This window comes from Dendropsophus ebraccatus, chromosome 8, assembly GCF_027789765.1.
Source record: "Dendropsophus ebraccatus isolate aDenEbr1 chromosome 8, aDenEbr1.pat, whole genome shotgun sequence".
NCBI classification, from domain to species: domain Eukaryota; kingdom Metazoa; phylum Chordata; class Amphibia; order Anura; family Hylidae; genus Dendropsophus; species Dendropsophus ebraccatus.
In genome coordinates, this window is record NC_091461.1 from 115,129,451 (window position 1) to 115,155,551 (window position 26,101).

Here is a 26,101-nt window from a genome sequence, read left to right on the forward strand (position 1 = left end):
ATTGGCTCAGTTCACACATCATTTTTGGGTTGCTTTTTTTGCTGCTGTATTCAGCTATTCAAAAATACTGATTTGGGTTAAGTTCACACTGTTTTTGCTGTTTAAACATATTAACTGACTATTTATTTATTTATTTTTTATTTATTACTACCGAGTTCTGCTTCATAACTCAGTTGCCTGTTCACACGTGTTGGAGATTTGAACAATTGTAATTGTTTTTCATAGGTGTCAAATTAAGTACAGAAACCCCAAAAAAAGAGATAAAATGGCCAGAAGCCATTTTACCATGCAGAAAGGAACAATAAAGAATTTTACTATGGGCTATTTCATGTATTCATTTTTGGTGCAAAGAAAACCCCTCTGAATTCATTTGTAGAGGGGAAAAAAACTGCAAAATTAACACTTTTAAAAAAAATCTGAGCGAGAGCGCACAGTGATGAACTGGTCAGTGAACTCTTCAAAAAAAAAAAAAAAAACACACAAAAGAACTGCATAAAGCCCTAACGTCTGTAATTCCTAGGACGTGTAAAACACTAGAAACCTCTAAGTAAGCACAAAAAGTACAAAAAGGGGGTTCACACGGGACGGGCACTTTTGCATACAAAAGAGAAAAAAAAAAAAAATCTAGCTGACAAAACTAACCAGCTCGATGGAAAGTACAGGATTTAACACAGAAGCGAAATGTACAAAGAAATGAAATTAAAACGTACAAAAATAGGGACATTCCTATGGTGCCTGAGCCGATAACCACACTTCTGAACAACCACCAGCTGCTACGAAGATAGATCAGATTACTTAGCAATAACTCGGTTACAAGGAACGACTTCATTTGTGCAGCACAAAAAAATCATCATTTTGCATGGCATTTCTTACTAACCTCTGGATTCAAGCATATCAGCTACTTATGTTAATGATATTTTATCCGAGGGGGCTTGAGAACAAACTATTTTTAGCACAAAAACCCATTAGAGAGAAGGAGAAAAAAAAAAAAAAAAATCACATGTTCCTGTCCTATTTGGTGGTTAAAATAATTTCATACATTCAAAATGAAACTCATTCCGGAGCGAGAGACGGTTATACGATACTATAGATATTGCTCATTTCAGAACCCATTTTATGTTGAGTAACGTGTAGATGCTTTCACACAAGGCAAATGAATGTTCACTTCTTGGGTTATTCCAAGATTAAAAATGATCACCTATCGACAAGTGAATGGGAGTCTCCGGTCCTAGAAAGGAATAAATCCACAGCGCATGCTCTGCCTCGTTATCTATGACTTTTAGCCGATAACTGTGGATCCCGGGCACTATTCTCTTCTCATGCACAGGCAAGTGTAATGATGTCCTCGCTCCCCTCAGTGACGCAGCCCGGTTGATTCTAATGGAGGCGCATCACAGAGCGGAGGGTATATCATCACACTGGGGGGGGGGGGGAGGGGCGCGCCGGGGCCGCCTCCAGTACAGAGAGCCCGGCTGGCACATAAGAGAATGGTGCCAAAAGCAGGAACCAGGTGGCGTTTTGAAAAAAGTTCCACATCACTGGGATAACCATAGCTGGCACCGACTGGATAATGTAAAAAAAAAAAAAAAGTGATATACCTGATGGTACATTGGTTTTAGGGAACATAACTTGTACATAATTAAGGCAGCTATACTGTGAACCCATGGAGGAGATCTTAGAAGAAACCAGGTGTTTCCCCAGCCCCTTAAGTGTTTAGATTGTTTAGAGAATTCCACCCAAAGCCAATCAATGTGCCACCCTGGGGGGGGTTACAAAAAAAGTATACTTACCCATCCCCGTGCCCCGCAGCGTTGCCTTACTGATTTCCGACAGCCACCGACCTCCTGCAACATTAAGTACCCGGCTGATGGATTGCCCGCTCAGCCAATCAGTGGCTGGGGTGGGATACTGCTGCAGTCACGGACTGGCTGAGTGAGTAGTTCCTCGGTGGACGGTGACACTGCAGCAACGGGACGTACCAAAAGGCCAGGAGTAAATTACATCAGGCAGCTGCCTGAGAGCAGTGAGAGGGGTGCTATGGGGCATGGGGATGGGTTACGTATACATTCTTTGTTTTGTTCCCACAATCCCATCTGTCAGTGATTATGATTTTCACAGGACTTCTTTTTAAGAATTCTCCAAACACAAAAAGTTCCACCTATTTGGCAGAATTGGTGTCTATCTTACATGTACAGGGTTTAAATAAAATATCAATGTCTGATCCTTCTGTTTTGATGAAGATAATAGGTGTCTGGCAGCAACTTATATCCTTCTCCCTCACTACAAACTCATGTCATGTATGTCTGAATCAAGTATGCATCTTTACAGAGAGGAACAGCTGTCGGCCAAATGATGAGCAGTTACTGAAGGTGTATGGTCACCCTTGGTTGAGATTAGTCTTAGCTTTCAAAGTGACCTTAGTCTCGATTTGTGTTGGTAGATCACTAAAATTGTCAGAATTTGTCAATGTTAGGGTAGCCATATAATTTCATAACCTTCCCATACATCATGTGGGGTAGACTTCTGCCAGGCAGCAGATTATTCCTTGGGGGACCGAAAGAGTTGGACAGTCGAAATCCAGCATGACTTGACTCTTCTCCCCTCCACATCATCTGTTTAGGGACAGTCGGGGGACCCCATACACTTTCGACAGGTTTGGATGACTTTAGTACATGGGAGTCTTAAGTCTATACTGGTTTTTAATCAACAGTAGACTAACGCGTATGACCTCCTTAAGTAGCAATTACAAAACAGTACAGTCAAGCTTTCCATGAAGCCAAAGCCAAGCCCGTGATCGCGCCAGAACAGTCAAAACATGAGGTAAGCGAATGTTTTTGGGAAACTAGCTCATTAGCTCTCGAGGGGAATTAGTGACATCATTGAGGAAGCCATTTTAAGACCTGATCCAACGTTCACAAGAATACGGCCCATTAATTCATGAAGGACTAATGACCTCATCAAAGCATGACACACATGTAGGTAATAGGTGCACATTAAACGTCTAGCAAATGCCTAGTCCAAAAGCCTGCACCGACTTGTTTTATAGAGATTCAGCAATTGCGTGTATAGCAAAGGGTAGGACGCCAAGAATAAAAAAGAAAAAAACATTTAAAAGATACTGAGGGATGCATAAGGATCTAAAGGCTTTGCCAAACTAAACAGTGACAGTAAAGCTTAAAAGTGAACAATTATACGACTCATTTCCAGCTCTCCTCCTGGACAAATTCTCGCGAAGGTGCAGGGTGGAAACAGCAGGGAACTCTTGAAAGAAAAACTTTGGAATCACAGAAAACTAACATTAACGCATTACTTATTCTGTCTTATGAAAACCGCCCTGACAAGCGAGAGCCGTGCAGGGGAACATCGGTGTATTAAAAGACAAGAGATCCCTGAGGCTGCAGACACCGCCAGACGCATTTTTCACCAAAAAAACATTTCTGTTGTCTATCAATAGAAAATATTTTGCTTTCATGGAAAATAGCTTCAGTACCGCAAGATGACAGGTTTACAAAGGACAAGGATTTTTTTTCGTACTTCTTTTCACCACAACATTCCACGCTTTTATGCAGCATATTTGATCGCGTAGGACTTACATAGGTCAGGAGAGAATCTAAACATTCTTCAAATAAAAAAAACAAAAATTTTATTTTATATACATATATATACCCACCACCTATAGGTAGCTTCCCTGTACATCAATGTTCAAAGGTTTTTAAAGAGACTTTGTCAGTAGGTTTCTGATGCCCTATCTTAGGGTAAGCTCACGCTGAGGAATAGGCGAGGAATTTTAAGTGGAGTCCGCACTTAATTTTGTGTGTATTCCGCATAAAATTCCGCCCATGAAATATGTACAATGTCCCACTGTGTTCAATGAGATTTCCGCTCTGTTCTTCACTCAGCAGAATTTACACACAAAATGTTCCACCGTAGATCTGCTGTCTGCCCAAAGAAATGACATGTCAATTCTTCGGGCAGATTCTACTGCAGAAATCCGATAGAAGTCGATGGGGCTTTGAATTTCCGTTTTTCGCTCGAATTCGGCACCTATTCCGGCAGAGCTAAGGGGGAAGAAATTTCAAGCGGTAAACTTTCCTTACCTATTCCTCAGTGTGAACATACCTTAAGGGAGGTATAAACTAGTGACAGAAAAGCTGAACAACATGGAAAATAAGTAATCTCTATTATGTGCGTGAGCTCAGAAGTCCTGGAGATTCATGAGCAACTGAAAACTCCACCCACCAGCTGCTGATTGGCAGTTATCTATCCATGCTGTGTATAGGCAGTCAACTGTCAATCAGCAGCTGGAGGGCGGGGGGAGAAGTGCGGCACGAATCCCATTCTCCTGCACATCAGGAGAACGGCTAAACAGATTGATGTAAGTAATACATTGTTCTGTTCAGCATTTCCGTCACTAGTTTATGCTGTGCTCATTTAAGGCAGCATAAACCTAGTGACAGACTCCTTTTAAACATGACTAGGGATGTTATCCAAGCCATAGTAGACAACTGTTTCAGGTTTTTACCCCTTGTCAATAGAGAGCAGATGAACTACTGCTGCAGTTGAGCTTTTCTGGGTCAACAGCTTTAGAGAAACAGTTAGCTTACATCTGGAGAAGAGCTGAACTGCATGCTTTTACCAACAATACTGCATGGAGAAGACTCCAAACACCAAATGGATCCACTCAATGAAAACCAGAGCTGTGTCAAATGGTACCTCATCCAGCCAAACAGTACTCAGTACCGGTGACGATCAAGAATCTGGTAATAGCTGTCTGGCTTTAGTAGCGTCCAAAGTCATGTTTTGGTTCAGACACTGACTCACAGAGTAGCTACCTATAGGTGGCGCTCCAGATACAGTTTACCTCCTATCTGGATTAGAGATGATATCAGTATGTTTTCTAGTAAAATTTACGCAAACACTAAGACGAAACTTGGATTACTATTTCCCAGGGTGCATACAAGAGGCCATGGAGGGGTTCCTACAGTTCTCTACTCAACATAGGAATGCCTATAACCCTCTAATTAAAATGTGGGCAGAGAAGCTTTTTGGTTTGTGACTATGGGGGAGAGAAGACGTGCCAAGAGAAGAGCACAAGGATAAATCAGCCAATGTATGCGTGCCTGGTGACCAAGTAGCTTTCTGAAGCCTCCAGCTGTCTCGAGTAATGTGCTCCTTTCACGCTCTTTCTTTCCTCGTTAAAAAAAAAAAATGTACGTCTTACCAAGTGGATAAAAGTTCACTCTTCAATGTCGATTGAAAAAAAATATAAAAAAAAAAAATCTATACTTTTAATTTAAAAAAATTTAAAGTATTCTTCCATTTTATTAAAGAGTGCCCTTTTACGGACACAGAGGAATTGTGTGTCTAACTCTAGGCCTTATCTTACAAGAGTTTCAATTGTCTGACATTCCATTTTAACCTAATCACTAGAACAAAACTACTTTATGTAAAATGATCTTCCAGTTGCCTTAGTTACAAATCCCTGCAGTCTGGTGTAATCGAAATCTACTCACGTAAGTTAGGAATAATTAGGACCCCAAATTAAACCAAACGTAAAGTTAATTCAGATAGTTAACGGCTGTCATATAAAAGCATAGGAAGAACTTTTGCCGTCACTTTACCATTTCGGATGCCTTATATACTGTAATTAGAGATGAGCGAACCGGGTTCGGGTTTGAGTCCATCCGAACCCGAACTTTCGGCATTTGATTAGCGGTGGCTGCTGAAGTTGGATAAAGCCCTAAGGCTATGTGGAAAACATGGATATAGTCATTGGCTGTATCCATGTTTTCCAGACAACCTTAGAGCTTTATCCAAGTTCAGCAGCCCCCGCTAATCAAATGCCGATCGTTCGGGTTCTGATGGACTGGAACCCGAACCCGGTTCGCTCATCTCTAACTGTAATGTATGGGCTCGGGGACCACGCTGATCGTGAGAATACTTTGATATAGTTTGTGGTGCATAGAGCTGCCTATAATTTATTACCCTCCATAAAAATATCCAGTGTAAAATTATTTGGAGGTCGGAGAGATGGCAATGTATAAATCAATTTAAAGGGGGGTATCTTATGAGAATGGTCCCTTTCCATAAAAGTCCTTTATATTATCACCAACATACTCTGCAGTTCTGTACAGTGTGGAAGGGAAAGTGTAGTACCCAGATAAAATCCAAACAAACATTGGGAGAACATATAAATAGAGAAGAGTAAACTTACAGTAAGTTAGGGTTCGTCCAAACCCGAACTCTCGGCATTTGATTACCGGTGGCTGGAGAAGATGGAAGACCTGGGCGTCGGACAAAGCCAAACTTTCTCATCTCTACATAGAAACTCCCTGCAGATGGTGAGTTTTGAACATGGAACTCCAGCGCTGCAAGAAAACAGTGCCAACCACCAATCTACTGTGGTGCCCCAGATGATGGTATTTTACCAGAAAGATTATCCAACAGATTATCTGTCAAAGATTTGCAGCCAAAGCCAGGAATAGACTATAAACAGAGACCAGGTCATAAAGGAGAGACTGAGATATCTCCTCTTTTCAAATTCATTTCTGGCTTTGGCTTCAAATCTTTGGCCAATAATCTGTCACATAATCTTTCTGTGTAAATGGACCCTAAGGTTATGCTATTACCCAATGATCGGTGAGGGTACCTCCACCGCTCCTAAAGGCCCTATTTCACGGAACGATTATCGGCCGCTACAGCCAATAATCGTTCTTTGGAATAGAAGGCAACGATCAGCCGACATCGTTCATGTCGGCTGATTGTTGTGTTGTTTGTCTTTCAAACATGTTGAAAGACAAAGACTGGGATAGCAGCGATCTGCTGCCATGGCTGCATGGAATAGGAGTGGCAGCAGCAGACCGCCGCTTTCCTCTATGGGCTGCCCAGACGATCTAGCGATCACCCAGCATTCACCCGCTCGCTGCTGCCATGTGTAATACCTGGCAGCGCTAGTTTGCTCCTCTTGTCTGCCCGTGAAATAGGGCCTAAGAAAGGCGGGGCCAAAGAGCTGTAGTGATGGAATATCCCAGCGACATGAGATGGGAATACCCTATTTAAGAGACAGAGTACACATTGCCCCTAAAGCCACCAGTACCCAATGTAGTTCCCATTACAATGTTTGAAATATATATTTCAGCAAGCTGTCAAAATGGCATGCCCGGATATACGTGCCTGAAAAAGCACCAGCCACCATTGTACTCCCAATGTATACATGTACCAAATCGGACTCCCGCGAGTCTGAGCAAAAAACAACAAACAAATAGGTGTGGGAAATGACAAATATAAAAGCTAGGCGACTACTTTCAGGCTCTTAAAGTCAATGGGTCTATGCACGTCTACGCCAGCCTACCGTTTTGACAGTTTGCCGGTGTATACATGCCTCAGAAGGTGCAATCGTGAAGTCAATGCCATTCTAGCCAAAGCGTGCATTACACTACTAATAGGATCTGGATTATTTACGAGTCATGTGGATATATAATGCAACTAGAAACCGTACTTTAAAATTACTTCTAAAACATGTTTTCGATTTTGACCCATCATACGACTCTAGACAGACTGCATGTCATCTACAGGATTATGAACAGTATAGTAAAATATATGGTACCCATAAGGCATACAAGATTATCCTGAAGACTAAAAGCAGCTAACAGACTAAACAAGTGTTGCAAAGTACTTATGACTATTGGTGAAACAGAGGGAAAAAAAGTTACATTTTTTTTCCTTAAAAGGTTAAAAAAGCTAATTAGTGAGCTGAAAGGTACGTTAAGGCTGGCAAGAGGATTAAGGAACCGAAACTATAAAGTGACATTTTAATCCTTGTCAACTACAACAATCAACTCTTTAGAGATTTGCCTGGGGATTTCTCACTAAGACCTGGAAATGAACACTCACTTCAATGGGTGAGGGGAGGGAGATAGGTGGCTGGATATTTGGTTATAGGCTGTGTGATACCCCAAGGAGCACTCTACCTGGGGCTACACATAGTATGGAGATTAGTATTAGAAAAGGAGGCAACGACCAAAAAAAAAAAAAAGTATAAATAAAAAAGCCTAAATCTAAGACCTCAGCTGGGAACATTGGGCACAATAGTTTAAAAAAAAATAAATAAATACAAAAAAAAACCCCAAAACATACAAACACTCATTTTTTCTCCTACGAGAAAGGCTCCAGCACATCATACAACTATAATTTGTACAACCTCCTTGCCACTATTCACTTAAAGTCTTCTCCAATTATACAAAGACTCAGGATTGGACTATAAAAGTTGCAGGTTGTGAATACACTTTGTCACCCGCAACTCAAAGCATTCCTACGAAAAGCAACAGTTGCTTGGCAGAAGTCATTGTCTAGCTCTAGTTTTTCCTAAGTGCTTTGATATGTTAGATTGTTTGCGCCCCCCTGCTATTTTAACAAAACTTTGTTTTTCGACATCTGTGTTACTTGGACATAAAGTGATATTAGCTGGAAGCCTCCTTTGAGACGCGGAAATCAACAGGAACCAAAGTAATGTCTTCCTACATATAAACATCAATGTCTGGTGACCGTCTAACAAAGAGCGACGTTATTTCTCCTTATCGTAGTCCATGTACAAAAACTTAAGGAGTCAAGGCTCTACGTGAAATGCGTGGTAACTAGAGAAGGGCCTGGAGGTACATACCCATGAGCCACCTTCTTAATCCATCTCCGGCTACAACGAAGAAGGGAAGACAAAATAAATTTGGAGAGACATGTCAAAGGAGACAACTAATAGAGAACCACCACCGAGAGCTGCGCTCCGCTCCTGCCAAAGAGTTAATCCTTTGACCAAGTCACTTCCCAGATCCTATGTGAAAGCAAAGACTTATAAAGATGCGAGGATCACTTTAAACTCCGAGGAAAGTTCAAGAGACAAAAGGAAAAAAAAAAAAAAAAAAAAACATGGTTTTAGCAGACAAAGCATTTTAATGTGTGTCATTTTGCCTTAAGGTAGCTTTACCCTTGCATGTACCAACTCGAATTGTTCTAATTTCTAAAAGCAACCAGTGACAATTTTCCCCATGTTCCACACTTCTCATTTTAACAAAAAATACATGCCGTAAATCACAGGATTTTAATAAACAGATGATTATGCACTTTAATCCTTTGGTGGAATATGAAAAAAGGGGCATTTTAGTAGCCAGAAACAAAAGGAGAGACGGTAGTGTATATTTTCTTCCCTTTCACTTCCATCTTCGCTCCACAAAGAGGCAAGACGGCAGCGAGGGATAAATGTCAACTAAATATTGATATGGCGGGGGGGCGTCAAGTTTGCAATGGATGCAATGGCGTAAGGGCATAAGCTTTTAGCATCTCCCCCGATTGCTAATCTACCACTGGATTTAGTCTATTATCATACATACACAAGCAACATTACTAATACAATTTTTTTTATTAATTGTATATAAGAGCAAAAACATTCACTAATAAAAAGAAAAATTAAAAAAAAAATTGAAAAATATATATTTTTTTATTTATTTATTTTTTACACCACAGCTATGGAACAGTATGCAACTTTTCTATCAATTTTTAAAAGGCAGCGTCTATAAAATATTAAATTACCGCGCATCTCAATGTTCTTTGACCCATGTTTGTTCATGAAAACAGTTTTGCAAATACCATTTTACCCTGCGAAAAGAGATGGTTTCCAGGAGACCTTCACATCAAACCATTCCCCGTAATGTTAAATTATTCACTCTTCACGTCCACATCGGATCTATTGATCAGTCTATAGCATGGATGCGAGAGTACAGCGTAATGCACCATCCTGAGGAGTAGCATATAGCTCTGTGTAGACTAAATTAAAGGCAGAGCAAATATTTAAGAAAACTAAAACTGAGAAACGCAGTAAGCGCCGTCACGATCGTTCAAAATAATTTATCATCTAGACTCTTCTATGCCAAGTTAAAAAAAAAAAAAAAATGCATTTTTCCCTACAAAAACACCATTTTAAAAAGTTATACAGGGCCTGTATTTAGGCTGGAAGGTAAAATTTATGTTATCCCGCGCCTGAGGAGAACCTTCATCTACTAAAGGTAGACAAACGTACCTAATTTGGGAAAGCCAAATAAACAGACGGCCCATATCCAAAAATCACGACACTCAATCTTTCACCTGCCTTAAACATGAGCGACACTCTGACAAATGACCAGTATATGTGAAAGCAATGTATATTTGGCTAAATTTGTGAATGTGCTTTCTTTTGCCAGGCGATCTGGCTGGTACAAAATAAAATAAATAAAATGTTAAAAAAAAAAAAAAATTCTTTGCATACAAAAGAAACAAAAAGTAAAAAAAAAAAAAAAAAAAGATAAAAAATATGAAATTATATATTACTATTGAGATGAGACTATTGAGATGCAAAATAAAAATGGAAAGTTTGACTACAATGAAAGCTGAGCTGCCAGCGTTTGGCAATCACTATGGATTCTGTAAGGGACGCGACAAAATGTGGCAAAATCACAGACAAGGGTGTAGAAAATTAAATTCTCCATTTTATAGGTTTCCTTTTCTGATAAAAGTTACAGCAGATGTGCAGTTCGAGAGCAATTTTATAATTGGGGGCTCGTCTCTTGACTATTTAGATTTGGTCAGAATGCGGTATCTTAACGTACTCGAATTTAGCCTCGATTTCCTACTTCATTTCACCATACCACCCCCGGGAACTGGAACAACAACACGTCCCCCCCACCCGCTTCCTATCCGAATATTACTATTCTGATCCCTGGGTCTCTCTTTATTAGCTTGTAAAAATTAGGTTTACTGTCTCCCTGTGTATTTCCCTTTGAGTTGTATGAAAGCGCCGGTTCTTTCTCCTTGCAGTTTGCAGCCAAGAGATTACTTAAGTAATAAGAACGAAAAGGGAGGGAATTTCCTGAAACTTAATGACTGTTGAGTACTCGGGAGAAAAGGCCAAAAGGACCCTGTAACCAGCCGGGACTGGAGCGAGATCTGTTATGTCACAAACAAGAAGCCCCTGCAGAAATAGTCATTACGACCGGCTGCTGCAAAAGAACCATTCAAACAGCATACAGTCCAGCAGCTTTAATATTTTACCTCTAAGAAAACAGAAAAATAGAAGAGCTGGAATTATAGTGGAATTAGTTCTTGGCAAGGACAAACATTTTTTTTCTTTACCACTGCTGGTTACAAAGTCTACATTCTATGCAATGGTTTTTCTCGCCCACAGCAAGAGACATCCTAACCACTGGAACTAACGTGGTGACGGCCCTTTAAGCAACAGAAACTGGCTGATGTTTATCAAGGAACCAACTGCGTGATCTGTCGGAGAATATCCTTCTATGTGCCACTCAAATTATTTGGCAGTGCGACGGATGTACCCGGCCGAAATAGAATTTAACCTCTTCTGCTGCTTTCAAGGAGAGGGCAAAAATTTGACAGTAAAAAAAAAAAGTCAAAGTAAAAAATAAATAAAAAAGGTTCACTACGGAATGAGGAGTAATTTGCTACACCTGCAATCCCTCAAAATTATACAGAAACATACAAGATTAACAGCAGGGAATTAATTTCATTTTCTGAAACAGCTGCAAGATTTGCAAAAAAAAAAAAAAACCCACAGCATTTCCATTACAGCGTTTTAAGGGGATGGCTCCAGCAGTCATCCAAGTTCACGTCTCTAACATAACATTTATTTCCACTTTTACACGTTTTCATTCATATTAGGTGCTACTAATTTTTACTATGTTGCGCTTGGCTCGATTTCCAGTCCACGAGCGAGTTGTAAGAAAGTGTGTATGGACTCTCACGTGATTTTTGTGGCTCAAAGCCATGTTAATATTCCTATATGGAACTTGTCCTACTCCCTCCCCGAAAAAAGCCAAGCCTTACCTAGATATTTAATACAGTCTCAAAGAACCTGTGATTTTTCAGCATTAGAATAACACAGATAACTTTCAGGTCCTACGCGAGAAAATTAAAAGTTGAACAGAGTTGACCCGTTACACCCAACAGGTCCTCTGCACCAGCCCGAAACGTGACACTTTTCTATCCGTGACGGGACATCTGCTAACGCAATGTTTGGAAATATTAGGATCGGATTAAATATGTTAAATTTAAGGGGTGTTTTTGTTTTCTTTAAAAAAAAAAAATTACATTCAATACCTCCTAAAATGTGGTTTATTACAACTTTTTATTTTTTATTTTTTTATTTCAATATACAGGATGTTAAAAAATCTTGCCCAAACCATACGATTAAAAAAAAAACCTCCAACATTTAAAGTAACACTTAACCTGAAGCTTATCTCATGGACGCCTGGTGAATGCAGTACATTGTTCCCTGTTAACGGGAATTTCAGGCTGCGTAGAGGATGACTGCAGTGTTCTGAAATAAGATAACTGAAAGGAAAGTCCACAATATTATCTGCCCCCCATGAGCTCTGTTTAATCTCCAATTCTGAGAACCTGCAAATTGACATTGACATAAGGCTTCATGCACAATCTTCAGTAGTGTTAAGCTATAATATAGACATGTACGGGGGCGCTACCGGTGAACAGAAGTTTCATCTATCATTTTTTTTCTCCAATAGGAAAATACCTTGTGTCAAATTCAGCTGGAGCAAACATTGCTTCTAGGTGATGAATGGTCTGTAGTAGGATGTTAGGAGGTATTGTATATCTGCAGTGTCTTTATACTGATTTGGGGTCTTCGTGACCAAATGTGCCATCCTAAATGATAGGTTTGAGTCTGACAACTGGGATCTCCAAGCATGAATGAAACTTTACCCTATACACTGGAGCTCCAGATCACTCAACGTAGCAAAGAACCGCATTCACTTAAATGGGGCCGGGCTCCGATTGCCTACCAAAGCCAAGACTGGGAGCCCAATTCAAGCCATGCACCATCAAGGAGATGCAGGTTTATACCGGTACCATGTCCTTTTCATTCTCACAACTGGTGGAAACATGGAGGTTAGAGCCTAACTGTAAAGTGATGGCACATCCTAGCAAGATGCCCTTGACTTATAGGATGGGTAATCCCTTTAAGAAATAAGGAGAGCCTATTCAAACCAAAAGGTCTGGTTTGTATAAAGTAGGACAGGAGAGGTCCACCGGAGCAAGAGATTCTCTTTGTCCAATATGACTTCAATAGCTGGCCACCGTATATTCATGCACCTTCAAATAGTTGCCATCCACAAATTTCTCAACTGATCTTTCTATAAGTATGAATGTTCATGCGTTCCTAATGGAGAGTGTAGAGGAGTACGCCACTGACAAAACTATGGTGGTGGCTAGAGAAGAGCGAACCTTGAGCATGCTCAAGTTCATCCGAACCAAAGCATTCGGCATTTGAAGTTGGATAAAGCCCTAAGGCTATGTGGAAAACATGGATATAGTCATTGGCTGTATCCATGTTTTCCAGACAACCTTAGAGATTTATCTAACTTCAGCAGCCCCAGCTAATCAAATGCCAAATGCTCAGGTTCTCAAGCACGCTCGAGGTTTGCTCATCTCAAGTGGTGGCTTATCTTTCAAAGAACAAAATAGTTGGACAGTTAGTATGTAACATGCCCAACAATTCTCTCTCCTGACACCATTGGTTGGGGGGGGCCTAGAAGGCCCAAATCACTATAGAGAAACCGTCCCTTCCTTCAAAGTCAGCAGTATTTGCTGACGTTTGACTAAAGTGTATGTAAACCTTCAGAGATGAGGATACTGAATAGGGAGCCCAATTTATTTATTTTTATTTCCCAGTAGGGTATATAAAAGTGGGTTTTCTAACTAACCTACTTGTAATGCATAAGGTTGGGTGCTCTTTAAAAATGTCCTAATCACATAAGCCAACTATAAATGAGCAAACAAGCATTTCCAGCCATGACCAGTTGGACACGATGCCATAGTCAATGACAATGGGAGCTATTTACTAACCAAACCCATAAAGCGGTAACCTATAATAATTAGCCTTGATCTATCGAGCACAGATCAGACAATACGAGTCAACCTCTGTTATTTATGGGCTATTGAGCATGGCCAGTAATTAACCTGCGCTGCCTATCCGCTGATTAAAATAAGCCCCCTAACAAAAACACTGCTGGAGTAAATAACCGGCCGCTCAGCGTCAATGACTTTTATGAGACTCAACCTGGTCTTCATTTTCTACTCTTTTCAATGAGCTTTTGTGTTCCTGGATGAGAAATGGACTTTTCGCGTAAATTATCAAAGTCACGTTGGCGCTCCATTTATTTATTGAAGGTTAATTGGCTCTCAGATACCCTCTACGGTCAAGGTGCCTGAACTACACTTCATTTCTGAGAAGCCTTCTGGCATCGCCACACATCGAGGGAACAATTACTTTTTTTTTTTTGTATTTTTTTTTTTTTTTATTTAACTGAAATTTAACTGATCGCTACCACTTAATCTTCATAATAAAATAAAGTCAAGCTATAAAACATGTTTATTATGAATGCGCCCTCCTGCCTCTTGCTAAAAGATTTTGTTTCTGAACTAGTGACTTATCTTGCCTCCCGGTTGTGAAATAAGAGACAAAACCGCACACAGATTGTGTCACTTATATGTTTAGACACAAACACAAGATAATATCTGGAAAAAAAAAAAGATAATAATGTTATTATAAGTCTCCTTAACTCCTTAAACAATTGCCAGGGGCCGTCTCGCTGCAAGTGGGGAGGCAACTATTCTGGGCACTACTAACCGAATTACAGGCAACTCAGGAGGGTGGGGTGCTTAACCCCTTAGGGACCAGGCTTATTCAAAACTTTTTTCTCCTCCCCTCCATATACAGTCAACCAAGGACTTGAGGTAACCAGACATTTTGAGGTAAATGCAAGTTATTAACTTTTTTGGTGATGGGGGAGGGGGAAAAAATGGTAATTCACAAAAATGTTTTGCTTTCTTATTACCTATGTCAAGTGTCATGTTCCTCAATGGGAATGTAGCACCTGTGAGATGGTATCATATGTACTGTGATTACACAACTGCATTGGATTTAAGTAGTTAGAAGAATATCACTTATTGACACATGCTGTTAACTGTCTTGTTATGGAGTGCTTGGTCATCTTTGGCAGTCCCATATAGAGACAAATGACCATCATGGGACCCTCAACCTCCCCCCCCCCCTCCTCATCTTATCCCACCAGCAGAATATAACCATTAATCAAATCCTGTGGATAGATAATTAGTTATAATCCTGGGATAACGCCTTTAAAGTGTACCTCCAACGTTGGTCACCTGCCCAATCTGCAAAGATCAATGTGAGGACATTAGGCGCTTAAGGCCCTATTACACGGAACGATTATTGGCCGATAATCGTTCCGTGTAATAGAAGGCAACGATCAGTCGATATTAACGTTAGCTGATCGTTGCAGTGGTTTGTCTTTCAACATTGTTAAAAGACAAACGACTCATACAGCAACCATCTGCTGCCGACGATCACAGATATCGGGATATGTCTAATAAATGATGGACTTGAATCCCAAATAGAAAAATAACAGCTACCAAGCATCATAGTAATGCTTCATGGCCAAGGTTACAGAGACCTCACGTTAAACCAGTTTAACAAAAATTAGCAAAATCAAGTTTCTAATTATCCCTTTTTCAGTAAATTTCTGCAAATGTGAGTTCATTAGGGGCCCGTCCATAATGTCCATGTAACGACCTCATTTTTCACGGATTGTCACCATCAATGTAGAGGACAGTTGGTAATCAGTAAAACATCTGTCCATCCTCCGTTCCTATTGTTGCCATCATAATTACCCTCAATGATCAACTTCCGATGAACCTGACCACTTATTGAAGATCTATATGGCCAATATAATGGTGGCAGAACTGCTGACTGCGACCATAATTTGTCACATATGACTTCAAGAAGACATGTCATTAGCACAAAACACTTCCAAAAATATCAATACTCCAAATTAAAGTTTCTGAGGGGGAAAAGATTTTTTTAATATCTTTTATAGAAACAGTGCTACTCTTCTTCATAGGATGTGTCTGGTATTGCAGCTCACATTCTTTTAAGCGAATGGAGCTGAGCTGTAATACCAGACCTTTAGACAAGGGTGATGATATATATTTTTTTTAATCTAATTTTTTAACACTTAAACCCCCCCGCACGAACTCAGTGCTGAATCCGACCTTCTATCAGTTTGAATGGGAGCTCTCATCTTGGAAACTGGCAGAACAAATAAACATCTGGGACCAGGCAAAGCTGAACAGGAGCTTCAGGGGGACCAACAAGGGAAAAGGGTGGGGAAGTTTAGCTTTTTTGTGTGGTCTCAACAATACATACTTTTTTTTTTTTTATTAAACACCAGAATACCACCTTAAGGCTACCCTCTGCACCACCTGCATACTGTTACAAAACATTCTTGCCATTGTCTATTTAAGATATCATTGCCATGTCTCTCACGACTGAATCAATGTTAAATTTTTTTGCAAGGAACAAAGTTGAAGGCACACTAAAGCGGCACTGCTCACATTTAGAGATGATCGAACAGGGACAATGTTCAGGTTCGTACGAACCCCAAGCATTGGCATTTGACTTCCCGTTCCGTGGGGGAAGGTAGAGAGAGCCCGAGCACCGCCTGGAAAACCTAGGCTGTATCCCTGTTTTCTAGACTGTACTTGGGCAGTCTCCACCTTCCCCACGGAACGGAAAGGCAACTGGAGTAAAATGTTCATGGTTCGGGTTCAAACAAAGCTGAACCTCGGTCCTGTTGGATCATCTCTACTCACTATCTCCTCTATAGACATGCATGCTCCAATTAGCTGAGCGAGCATGTGTTCCAATGGAGAGGGGGGATGTAGGCACTGCCAGAAACCTCTGGTGGTGGCTTATCCACATGAAACAAAAAGCTTGGATGTTGAAATTCAACATGCTCAACCTTTTCTCCTATGTTAAGAGTCCCCAATCCGCTATAAACATAGGAAAGTTGTCTAATCATGTGAAAATGTGCAGGTGCGCAGGTTACGCCAACTCTTGTTGGTAAGACTCCCAGCCCCCACCATCACAACTTTATCTCACTTATCTGGAGTTCTGCGCACCTCCAGAAACATCAACATTCAAATGTGTGATAGATATTAGCGGCTCTATTAATAAACTGCACCTTCCCGGGCCTCGTTCTGCAGGTTTTTTATTCCTTTAGTGAATTATTATAACTGCCTTACAATTTTAGTCAAATAAAAAAAAAGGGAAAAATTCACAAGAGGAACCATAAGAAAAAATGTCTACCAGTCATGTTCTGCATTGCCTGGTTTTACGGGCTCAATAATCCTTATTCTTCGGAGCTAGCATGTAGAGTTCACAATTCACTGGGTGCATCGATGCAGAACATTTGCATTAACAGGTCTATTTTATGCCAAAGCATAAACGGTGCAAACAGGAGAAGGAAGAGTGAAGATGTTTCAAAGATACAAACACCTCATTTACCTTATTAGGAAATCTCGATGCGCTAAGTCGGGCTGATGTGAAGTGAACAAAGGGAGGCATTATCCGTGAAGTGACACATTGTGCAAAGGGAGGGCAGGTCTGTGCTTCATATCACTTCCAGAAGTGAAAGAAAATGCAAGCAGTGAAATGAACACGGACTATTGAGATGCTAAAAATACAGCCGGGATGTAATAGCAATCCCCTGATCTTACAAATAAACATATAAAGCCATTGATCAGTGCAAAAGATCCTTTAAGAAACAGAAGGCCAGGCTTAAAACAAACATATTTTTATACGCAGCCTCTCGCCCGCAAACCGATCGGGTTTCTCTGCCACCACTTGTTGGTCAACACCATCAATAGTATTATATGAAAACCAAAATGGCTTGATCGATCGTGTCAAGTTTCATGACATGATCTGATCTTGTATATAGTAGCTGTCTAAAAGTGCCCATACAACAAACTAAATGGATAATTCCAACCAGAGCTAATGTCCATCATGTGACATTTAGCAACGATCAATCGAGATAGGTGATCGGCGACAGATCAGCATCGTCCAGTAGTATTTGAAATTTTCATCTGGTCTATGCTCGAAACAAATTTCACTCTTTTTTGAGGTCTTTGATAATCTACGGCCAGTCAGAACAACTATAAAGCTGGACATACACGTAAGATACAGATGCGTCAGCTAATCTGTAGATTTTGATTGGACCAACTGACAACTGGGTGAAGTCTTTTTGACTCTTTCTCAAAAACATAATTGGGTGGAGAGGAGAGTTTGACCTGTTGGATTTTAACTGCCAATCCTCCTCTTCTTGGGGAAAAAGGTTACTGCTAAAGGAGTCTAGAATCGCCCTCTCCTGTGGGCAGAGGTTGTTGGCAGCTGACAGCTATGTTGTGTAAATGGCCAGCCTGGACTAAAACTTGTGGTTGATTAGATCATACTTCCGTCATTGGTTATTCAACCATAAACCTACTTGAAACATAAAATACGATCAAGGTGGACAACACAGGCCCCAGTGACCACAATCTTTGAGATCAACCTTTTGCAGATACTAGTAATTTAGGCAATGAACATTAGTCTCAATGCATTAACAGGTTTGTAAACCAAGATGTCACCTAAGGGCCCTTAAATTCTGGATAATATTCTAATTGTATTATGAGTTATGCCTTCCATTGTGAACAATTTAATACTTATGAGAGGTTTGACAATCGTCTTTAACAAAAGGTTGAATAAGATAACCGGACAATTCAAAGAGCTGTCTCGCCTTATGAGCCACAGCTTAAAAATATGGTATTGGGAAGGATCCATGTTTTAAATCCCATAACTACAAGACTCCTTGGAATTATATGACTGGTAGTCGTGTAGACTAGACTAGAAATGAAATTCAGTAAGGTTATTCCATTTAGTTCCTAAGAAACCTTTACAGATTTCTGAAAAGCTTTCACGGAAACCTTGGGTGAACATTGTACATGACCGAGGTGAGCCCATCGATATTATTATGTGAAGGGTTGAATATGTTGTCTGCATGAGTAGCTGCACATCACACACGACATAAATCATAGAGCAAAACAACTAGAACCATTAATAACCCTAACGTCATTTAGGGACAAAAAGGCTTACCTTCTGTACACTGCAAGATGGCGATAAGAAGGAATAACCAATGGGTTTGCATTCTGCTGCCAGGAGCCACCATTATTGATCCCTTTTAATGATTTCTTTGTATTCCTTAATGAATCCAGTTAAACAAGACCAACTTCATTGAGGAGAGGGATAGACATCACTCCTCTTCATGCCTGAAAATAAATTAACAATGGTTAGTAATGAAATGGTTAGGAACACAGGAAATGTTACATAAATGACATGTACTTGCGTCTGTTCTACAGAAGGTATAAAAGCTAAATATTTCATAACAAAAATAAACCAACTAAAAAAAAAAAAGTTCATTTTGCAACACTGTTCTGTGGGTCATAAATTTACTAGAAGGAGACGATTTTTCAAGGATCTGGATCATTACACGTTTCAATGACCAGAACATGGGTCTCCGAACTGTGTCCCTTCAGCTGTTGCCAAACCACAATGCCCATCATGCCCAGACAACTAAAGCTTTGGATTTGGCTGTCCAGGCATGATGGCAAATGTAGTATTGCAACAGCTTGAGGGGCCGCAGTTTGGTGACCCATGGATCAGAAGGAGATACGACACCTTCATTCCGTGAACACAAACCTTTACATTTCTCAAATATATTGGGAAGATGATGGTCAAGGGAGAGAGGTCCAAGAAAAAGTAGTTGTCGGACCCCCGTATGATGTTCACAATTAAAGGTCTGAGGTTGAGCAGAAGTCTCATTTTAAGAAAATCTGAAGATAATTTTGTTCACGGATAAAGAGCAGAGAACGAGAAGACATCTCAGTCTCATAAATGTTCATAGTTGAAGAACGGAGGATAAATTAGATGGAAAACTACAGATTTACAGAGCAAATTTCTGTTCCTTATATGATGATCTTAGAAATAGGTCTGAAGATAAGCATGTTAATGGATAAAATTAAACGTCTCGTTTTTATAAATATATGTGCATAGTTGAAGAACTGATGAGGAACAAATGTTCCTGAATACTCGTGTTCGGATGAACAGACATCCCGCTCTTATATGATGCCCATGGATTAAGGTTCAAGAGCAAGCAGAAGTCTTGTCAACCACTCACGTCCGTGACACACATGACCATCCACAGATCTCTCTTAACCGATTACGCCAAACTATTCTTTACATGACCCTGTGACTTGCTCAAGTCACGGCAGTAAAAAAAAACAAAAAAAAAAACAGCATTACGCTAAACAGGATATTCCAGCCACAATGTAACGCTTTATTCACACATTATTCTCAATTCTCAAACAAAAGAGAGAATGATGCTTAAATAACGCTTAAAATTCTACACATTCCAAAGAAACATCAAACGTGTCAAAGCAAAGTCACTTCCTAAAAGTTCAGACAACACCAACACAATACAAGCTCAGGTGAGTCACTAAACAAAGTAGTAGTCGCGACTGATTGCCCTGTAATCTAGCTAAGCACCTTCCCTTGATGCAAGGTATTATTCAAGGGCGAAGTCTTGTCAAGTGCCAATAGTTCAAACTATGGGAGCAAAGCAAATAAAGCAAATATCATAATGTGAAGGATACAAATATAACGTTATACTATAAATACCAAGGGTTTCCAAAAATGTTATGAGCGTAAAAACAACTATACACATGAGATGAGGTGAACGCTCCTCTGGTCGACAGCTTTTTCTCTCGATTTATTTAGGTATGGTTGGACGAGACCATGTGATGGGTTAAAGGGGTTATCCAGTGCTACAAAAACATGGCCACTTTCATCCAGAGCCAGCCCCACTCTTTTCTCCAGATTGGGCGGGGTTTTGCTGCTACGTTCCATTGAAAAGAATGGAGCTTAACCCCTTAACGACATCGGGCGTAAATTTACGCCCTGATGCCGGTAAGGGAGTTCAGAGCGGGGCCGCGCGGCGGCCCCGCTCTGAACCGCGCCGGTCCCGGGTGCCGCGTGTAGCCCGGGACCGTAGGTATTAGCGGGCACGGTCCGATCGCCGTGCCCGCTAATACAGTAATCGGATGCAGCTGTCAAACATGACAGCTGCATCCGATTACCGGACGCAGCGTCATCCCTGGTGTCTAGTGGGGAGATCGCTCCTCCGGGATGTTATCCCGGAGGAGCGATCTCCGTAAATGAAGCCGGCCGGGGACCGCTCCAAGATGGCGCCGTCCCCGGCTCGGCCCTCGTTTACTTCCGGCTGCAGCAGCCGGAAGTAAACGAGTGCCTATCTCATGGATCTCTGCAGCATATCTATGCTGCAGAGATCTCTATGAGAGATCAGATCACTTATACTAGAAGTCCCCCAGGGGGGCTTCTAGTATAAGTGTAAAAGTTTAAAAAAAAATGTCATTATTAGTAAAAAGCCCCCTCCCCTAATAAAAGTCTGAATCACCCCCCTTTTCCCAGGTTATAAATAAAAGTAAATAAATAAATAAATAAATAAACATGTTTGCTATCGCCGCGTGCGTAATCGCCCGAACTATTAATTAATCACATTCCTGATCTCGCACGGTAAATGGCGTCAGCGCAAAAAAATCCCAAAGTGCAAAATTGTGCATTTTTGGTCGCATCAAATCCAGAAAAATTGTAATAAAAAGCGATCAAAAAGTCGTATATGGGCAATCAAGGTACCGATAGAAAGAACATGTCATGGCGCAAAAAATGACACCTTACACAGCCCCATAGACCAAAGGATAAAAGTGCTATAAGCATGGGAATGGAGCGATTTTAAGTGACGTATATTTGTTGACAATGGTTTAAATTTTTTACAGGCCATCAGATACAATATAAGTTATACATGTTACATATCGTTTTAATCGTAACGACTTGAGGAACATGTTATATAACAAGTCAGTTTTACCCCAGGGCGAATGGCGTAAAAACACATTTCCCCCAAATAAACAAAATGCGGGGTTTTTTTTCAATTTCACCACACTTTGAATTTTTTTCTGGTTTCGCAGTGTACTTTATGCAAAAATTCAGCCTGTCATTGCAAAGTACAATTAGTGACGCAAAAAATAAGGGCTCATGTGGGTCTCTAGGTGGAAAAATGCAAGTTCTATGGCCTTTTATGCACAAGGAGGAAAAACCGAAAACGCAAAAATCGAAATTTGCTCTGTCCTTAAAGGGTTAATTGCAAACCGCACCTGAACTGGAGACAAGAGTGGGGCTGTCTCTGAAAGAAAGAGGCCATGTTTTTGTAGCACTGGATAACCCCTCTTATTCCTGCAAGACCACCATAAGATCAAATGATTCCCACTGAAATTTGGAGGTCTCTCATTTATGACCAGCTTTAACAGCATCCAACACTTTATAACAATATAGATGGGGTTAGTTTAAAAGATGACATATTTCTCCAAATTATGCCAATTCTCTAACGTATGATCCCTGCAGGATCATTGGCCACACATGCTCTTGGTGGGTCGGATAAGCAGTAGACTCTATGTGGAAGTGTTCTACATGGGCAAGTAAGTACATACAAATAAGCAATTTCCTGGCACCTGTTGCTTGAAAAGTGGCACCTGTCACCCGGACAATCTTGTATCGGGCTCACAATTATGCTGCTGCGTGCCAGACGGGATGGTTGCTGACATCCTGTAAATTTCATGCATGAACACTAACAACTAGAATAGGTCATAGGCACTATTAGTATAGGTAATCAAATACATGTTATAGCAGCTAAAGGGGTTGTCAAAGCCTTCCAATCTGGCTTTTGGCTTGGAAAGATGCTGCCTGCCAGACCGTCCAATGCCCAACAGTAAGTGTTGGGCAAATGCAACCGTCCAATGTCGAGAAAGTAAAGACCCGATAACACACGCAGATTTAACTGACAGATTCCTGAATCTGTCAGATAAATCTGTTTGTAATAGGGCCTTTACTTTCTCAGCATTGGAAGTTTGGCCTCTACCGCTGTCCTGCCTGCCACGCAGCATCTTTCCAAGCCGAAAGCCAGATCGGAAGCCTTGACAACCCCTTTAACAGCTATAAGATATATTTGATTACCTATATTGTTAATGCACGTATAGGCGACCTTAATACCAGACACTCTTGCACTTTATATTACGTCAATGCCGAGAGTTAATATTCTGTGCGATGTCACCTCCTGAACACGAGCAGGGACACAGTAAATATTCGAGAACCCTGGCATCCAGATAAAATACAGACGTCGTGATATGCTTCCGTAGTCAAGCCTTTTCAACCAAAAGATCTTATCATGAACATCCTTTGTTGAGTTAAAGGCCTATCAAAGATCCTATAATGCTGACATATAAAAAGCCTGTTAATGCATCACTGGCTTGCTCTCGCATCTCTCGGGCCGACCAATGAGTTACGGGAACACGTCTTAGTACCTGACAGGCTTCTCTTTAACGGCTCTGCTTGTAATGTAGAAAAGCATTTTAAGCCTTACTGAAAACTGGCTGTTTACATGTCCTGTAATGTAACATGCAACGTTCCAGGCGTGTCTGTCAAGGCGATCAGACAGACATTTCGGTGATCATAAAGCCGGCTCGAAAACCAACGCTTTACAGTTTCCTCATAAGTTATTCATCGTAGAGGAAACAAATCCGGCATATAAACCTGTGTTTATGGCCATGCATCTTATCAATTCACATGGAACCAGTAATATCATTGAGGTATAGGGCACAGGCAGGCGCTATGGGTCCCTAGACAGACATTAGGCTACAAAACCATAACTATTCTTCATTCCACCAAAATGTCACTTGTTTCCTAAGGAATACATAGGCTGTATTCTCGTAAAAATTTCTGCCTGACTGTAACTTTCAGTTCAGATCTTTTAATGCGCAATATAAGGAATAACCAAATAGCAAGAGTGCCACACCTGTCCACAGGTTGTATGTGGTATTGCACCACAATCCCTTTAACTTGAATAGGGTTCAGCTAAAATAATACATATTAGCTGTTGACAGATGTGGCAGTGTTTTTAAAAGAAAGACGACTTTTTTTTTTCCGACCCGAAAAAAACCCTTTAAGGAGGTACTAACGCTCAATTAGCAACTATTTTATTGTAGAGGTGGGATGCCCTCTTTGAAACATCTCTCTATAAAACAGAGTGTATAGGGTATGTCTCTTGTTCTGAAAGACCCAACATATGCACACACTATGTAATACTTCTTTTTGCCTGTAGGGGCGCTGCTTGGAAGCTAAACACTTACTGTTGGGATTTTTTTGCCAATTACAGCTGGCAAGAGCAAAATACCTTATAATAGGAACTTAAACACATATGCATGTCCACCTGTTGTGTTGAGTGTTGGTGGACGCACATGCTCATCCCTCCCCCACAGCCAGATGTTTGCATGGTGACTCTCTTAATAGATGATCCAATAGAAATAGCTAGATATCTGCTTGTATGCAAAAGGAGAGGAGTCTATACGGTAGCAGCATGGCTAAAAAGATTCCTGATTAAGGAGGGACTATATTGTCAGCTGCCAGAAGGGGAAGGAGACTGATTATAAAGCACACCCATGCAAGAAAGTTATTTTTCATGTTAGATATACTGTAAAGTGATTTAGGTATAAAACGTGATTCATAGGACGACCCCATGCACATCGGCAACTCTAATCCTATCATCAATTTATTAATAAAATTGTCTCTTAAATTTTTGAGCTACAAGAGTAGATTTAAATAAAGTTTCAGGTGATAAATAGTTTTAAAAGAAAGGGTGGCAATAAAGGAAAAAAAAAGGAAGGACTTGTAGACAGGTCTTACATAGACCGACTCAGACAATTTAATTAAAAACAGAAGGCAAAAAAAAAAATAAAAAAAAAATCAGAGTCTATAATCTTATGAGTAACCTTAAAAGAAAAACTTATCCAAAAGCAAAAAAGGACATATGTTCCACGTTAGCAGTCTGGGAGGAGACAGTTCTTTATGTCTTCACTCCACTATTCACATTAACACCTTCCATATACATCAGTCACATGGGTGCAATCTAAATTCACTTCTGTATCCCATCTATTGATTCAGCTGCTGCTGTCCTCCTCAAGCCAACCAAGGAACCAAACAATACTAACACAAGAAGCGTCTAAAATATCACTCAGGCAATGATTAATCTATAGGTGGACGCCATATAAACACCACAAACATCCTACACGCACAATTAACACTACCATAACACGAGTGAGTCAGAACTCATATGGGGAATATGTACGAAGCCTGGAGCAAAAGAAATATATTGAAGCTACATTTTAGCTTCAAACGTTTGGCCATACCCATAAGAAAGAGCTTGGCCGATAGCTCTCTTCCCCCTAAGCTCTCTTCCCCCTATGCCCATCTATACATGCACGTAGTCTCAATGGGAAGGGAGAAGAAAGCCACTGCTAGCCCGCTTTATCTGTCAAAGAAAAAGATCTCAAAAGAAATCAAACATGCCCAGATTTCGTAGGCCACCAACAGTCCAATCAAAATGTTGCCCAACACTATGGCACATGCAGATTTTGACTTGTATTCCATGCTGAACTGATACATATGCTACTAATATAATAAATACGGTAAAAAAAAATTGGCCCCAGTACTATGTGTTCAAAAACAAAAAGTCAACACCTCTTGACTTTTCCAGGAAATTCCAAGCAGAAGCCTCGTGGAGGCTTACTAAAAAAGGGGTGAAGCCACAGCATATCAAATGTAAGAAAATAAAATAAAAAAAAATATAATAAGAAATGCAACCAATTTATGTTGAGATTTTTTCCTCAAAGTCTAAAAATAATTACCATTTTTCATTTAATTATTCTTTAACCCACCCATTATCGTCAGGAACACATTAACCGGTGCACACCATTAATTAAAACACAATGCGGCAACGTAAACTTCTATTATTAGACGCTTGGCTCCGAGCTCTTTGCTCCGACAGGTTACAGATTTCTTCTAACTCATAACCGAGCTGCATAACTCATTCTGCTTTTTTATTTTATTATCACATAATAAATTATGTCTAATAATGGAAAGTTCCCATAAAAGCAGCGATGATGCCGCCTGGCTGGAAGTTATGGATCTCCGGTTCGCTCTGAAATACCAGTTATTAATTAACATGGAAGTCACAGAACTGAACTCCCT

General features: G+C 40.4%; 1 protein-coding gene across 18 annotated transcripts in view; it reads right to left on the minus strand.

Moving 5' to 3' along the window:
* The window catches only part of ADGRL2 (adhesion G protein-coupled receptor L2), a 179,555-nt gene that overhangs the window by 125,210 nt on the left and 28,244 nt on the right, over nucleotides 1-26,101 (minus strand). For all 18 annotated transcript variants that reach the window (XM_069981501.1, XM_069981496.1, XM_069981499.1 and 15 more), the window contains exon 2: nucleotides 19,046-19,218. In XM_069981501.1, coding sequence (XP_069837602.1) covers nucleotides 19,046-19,118 — 73 coding nt within the window. In that variant the 5' untranslated portion in view covers nucleotides 19,119-19,218. The remainder of the gene's footprint in view (nucleotides 1-19,045; nucleotides 19,219-26,101) is intronic.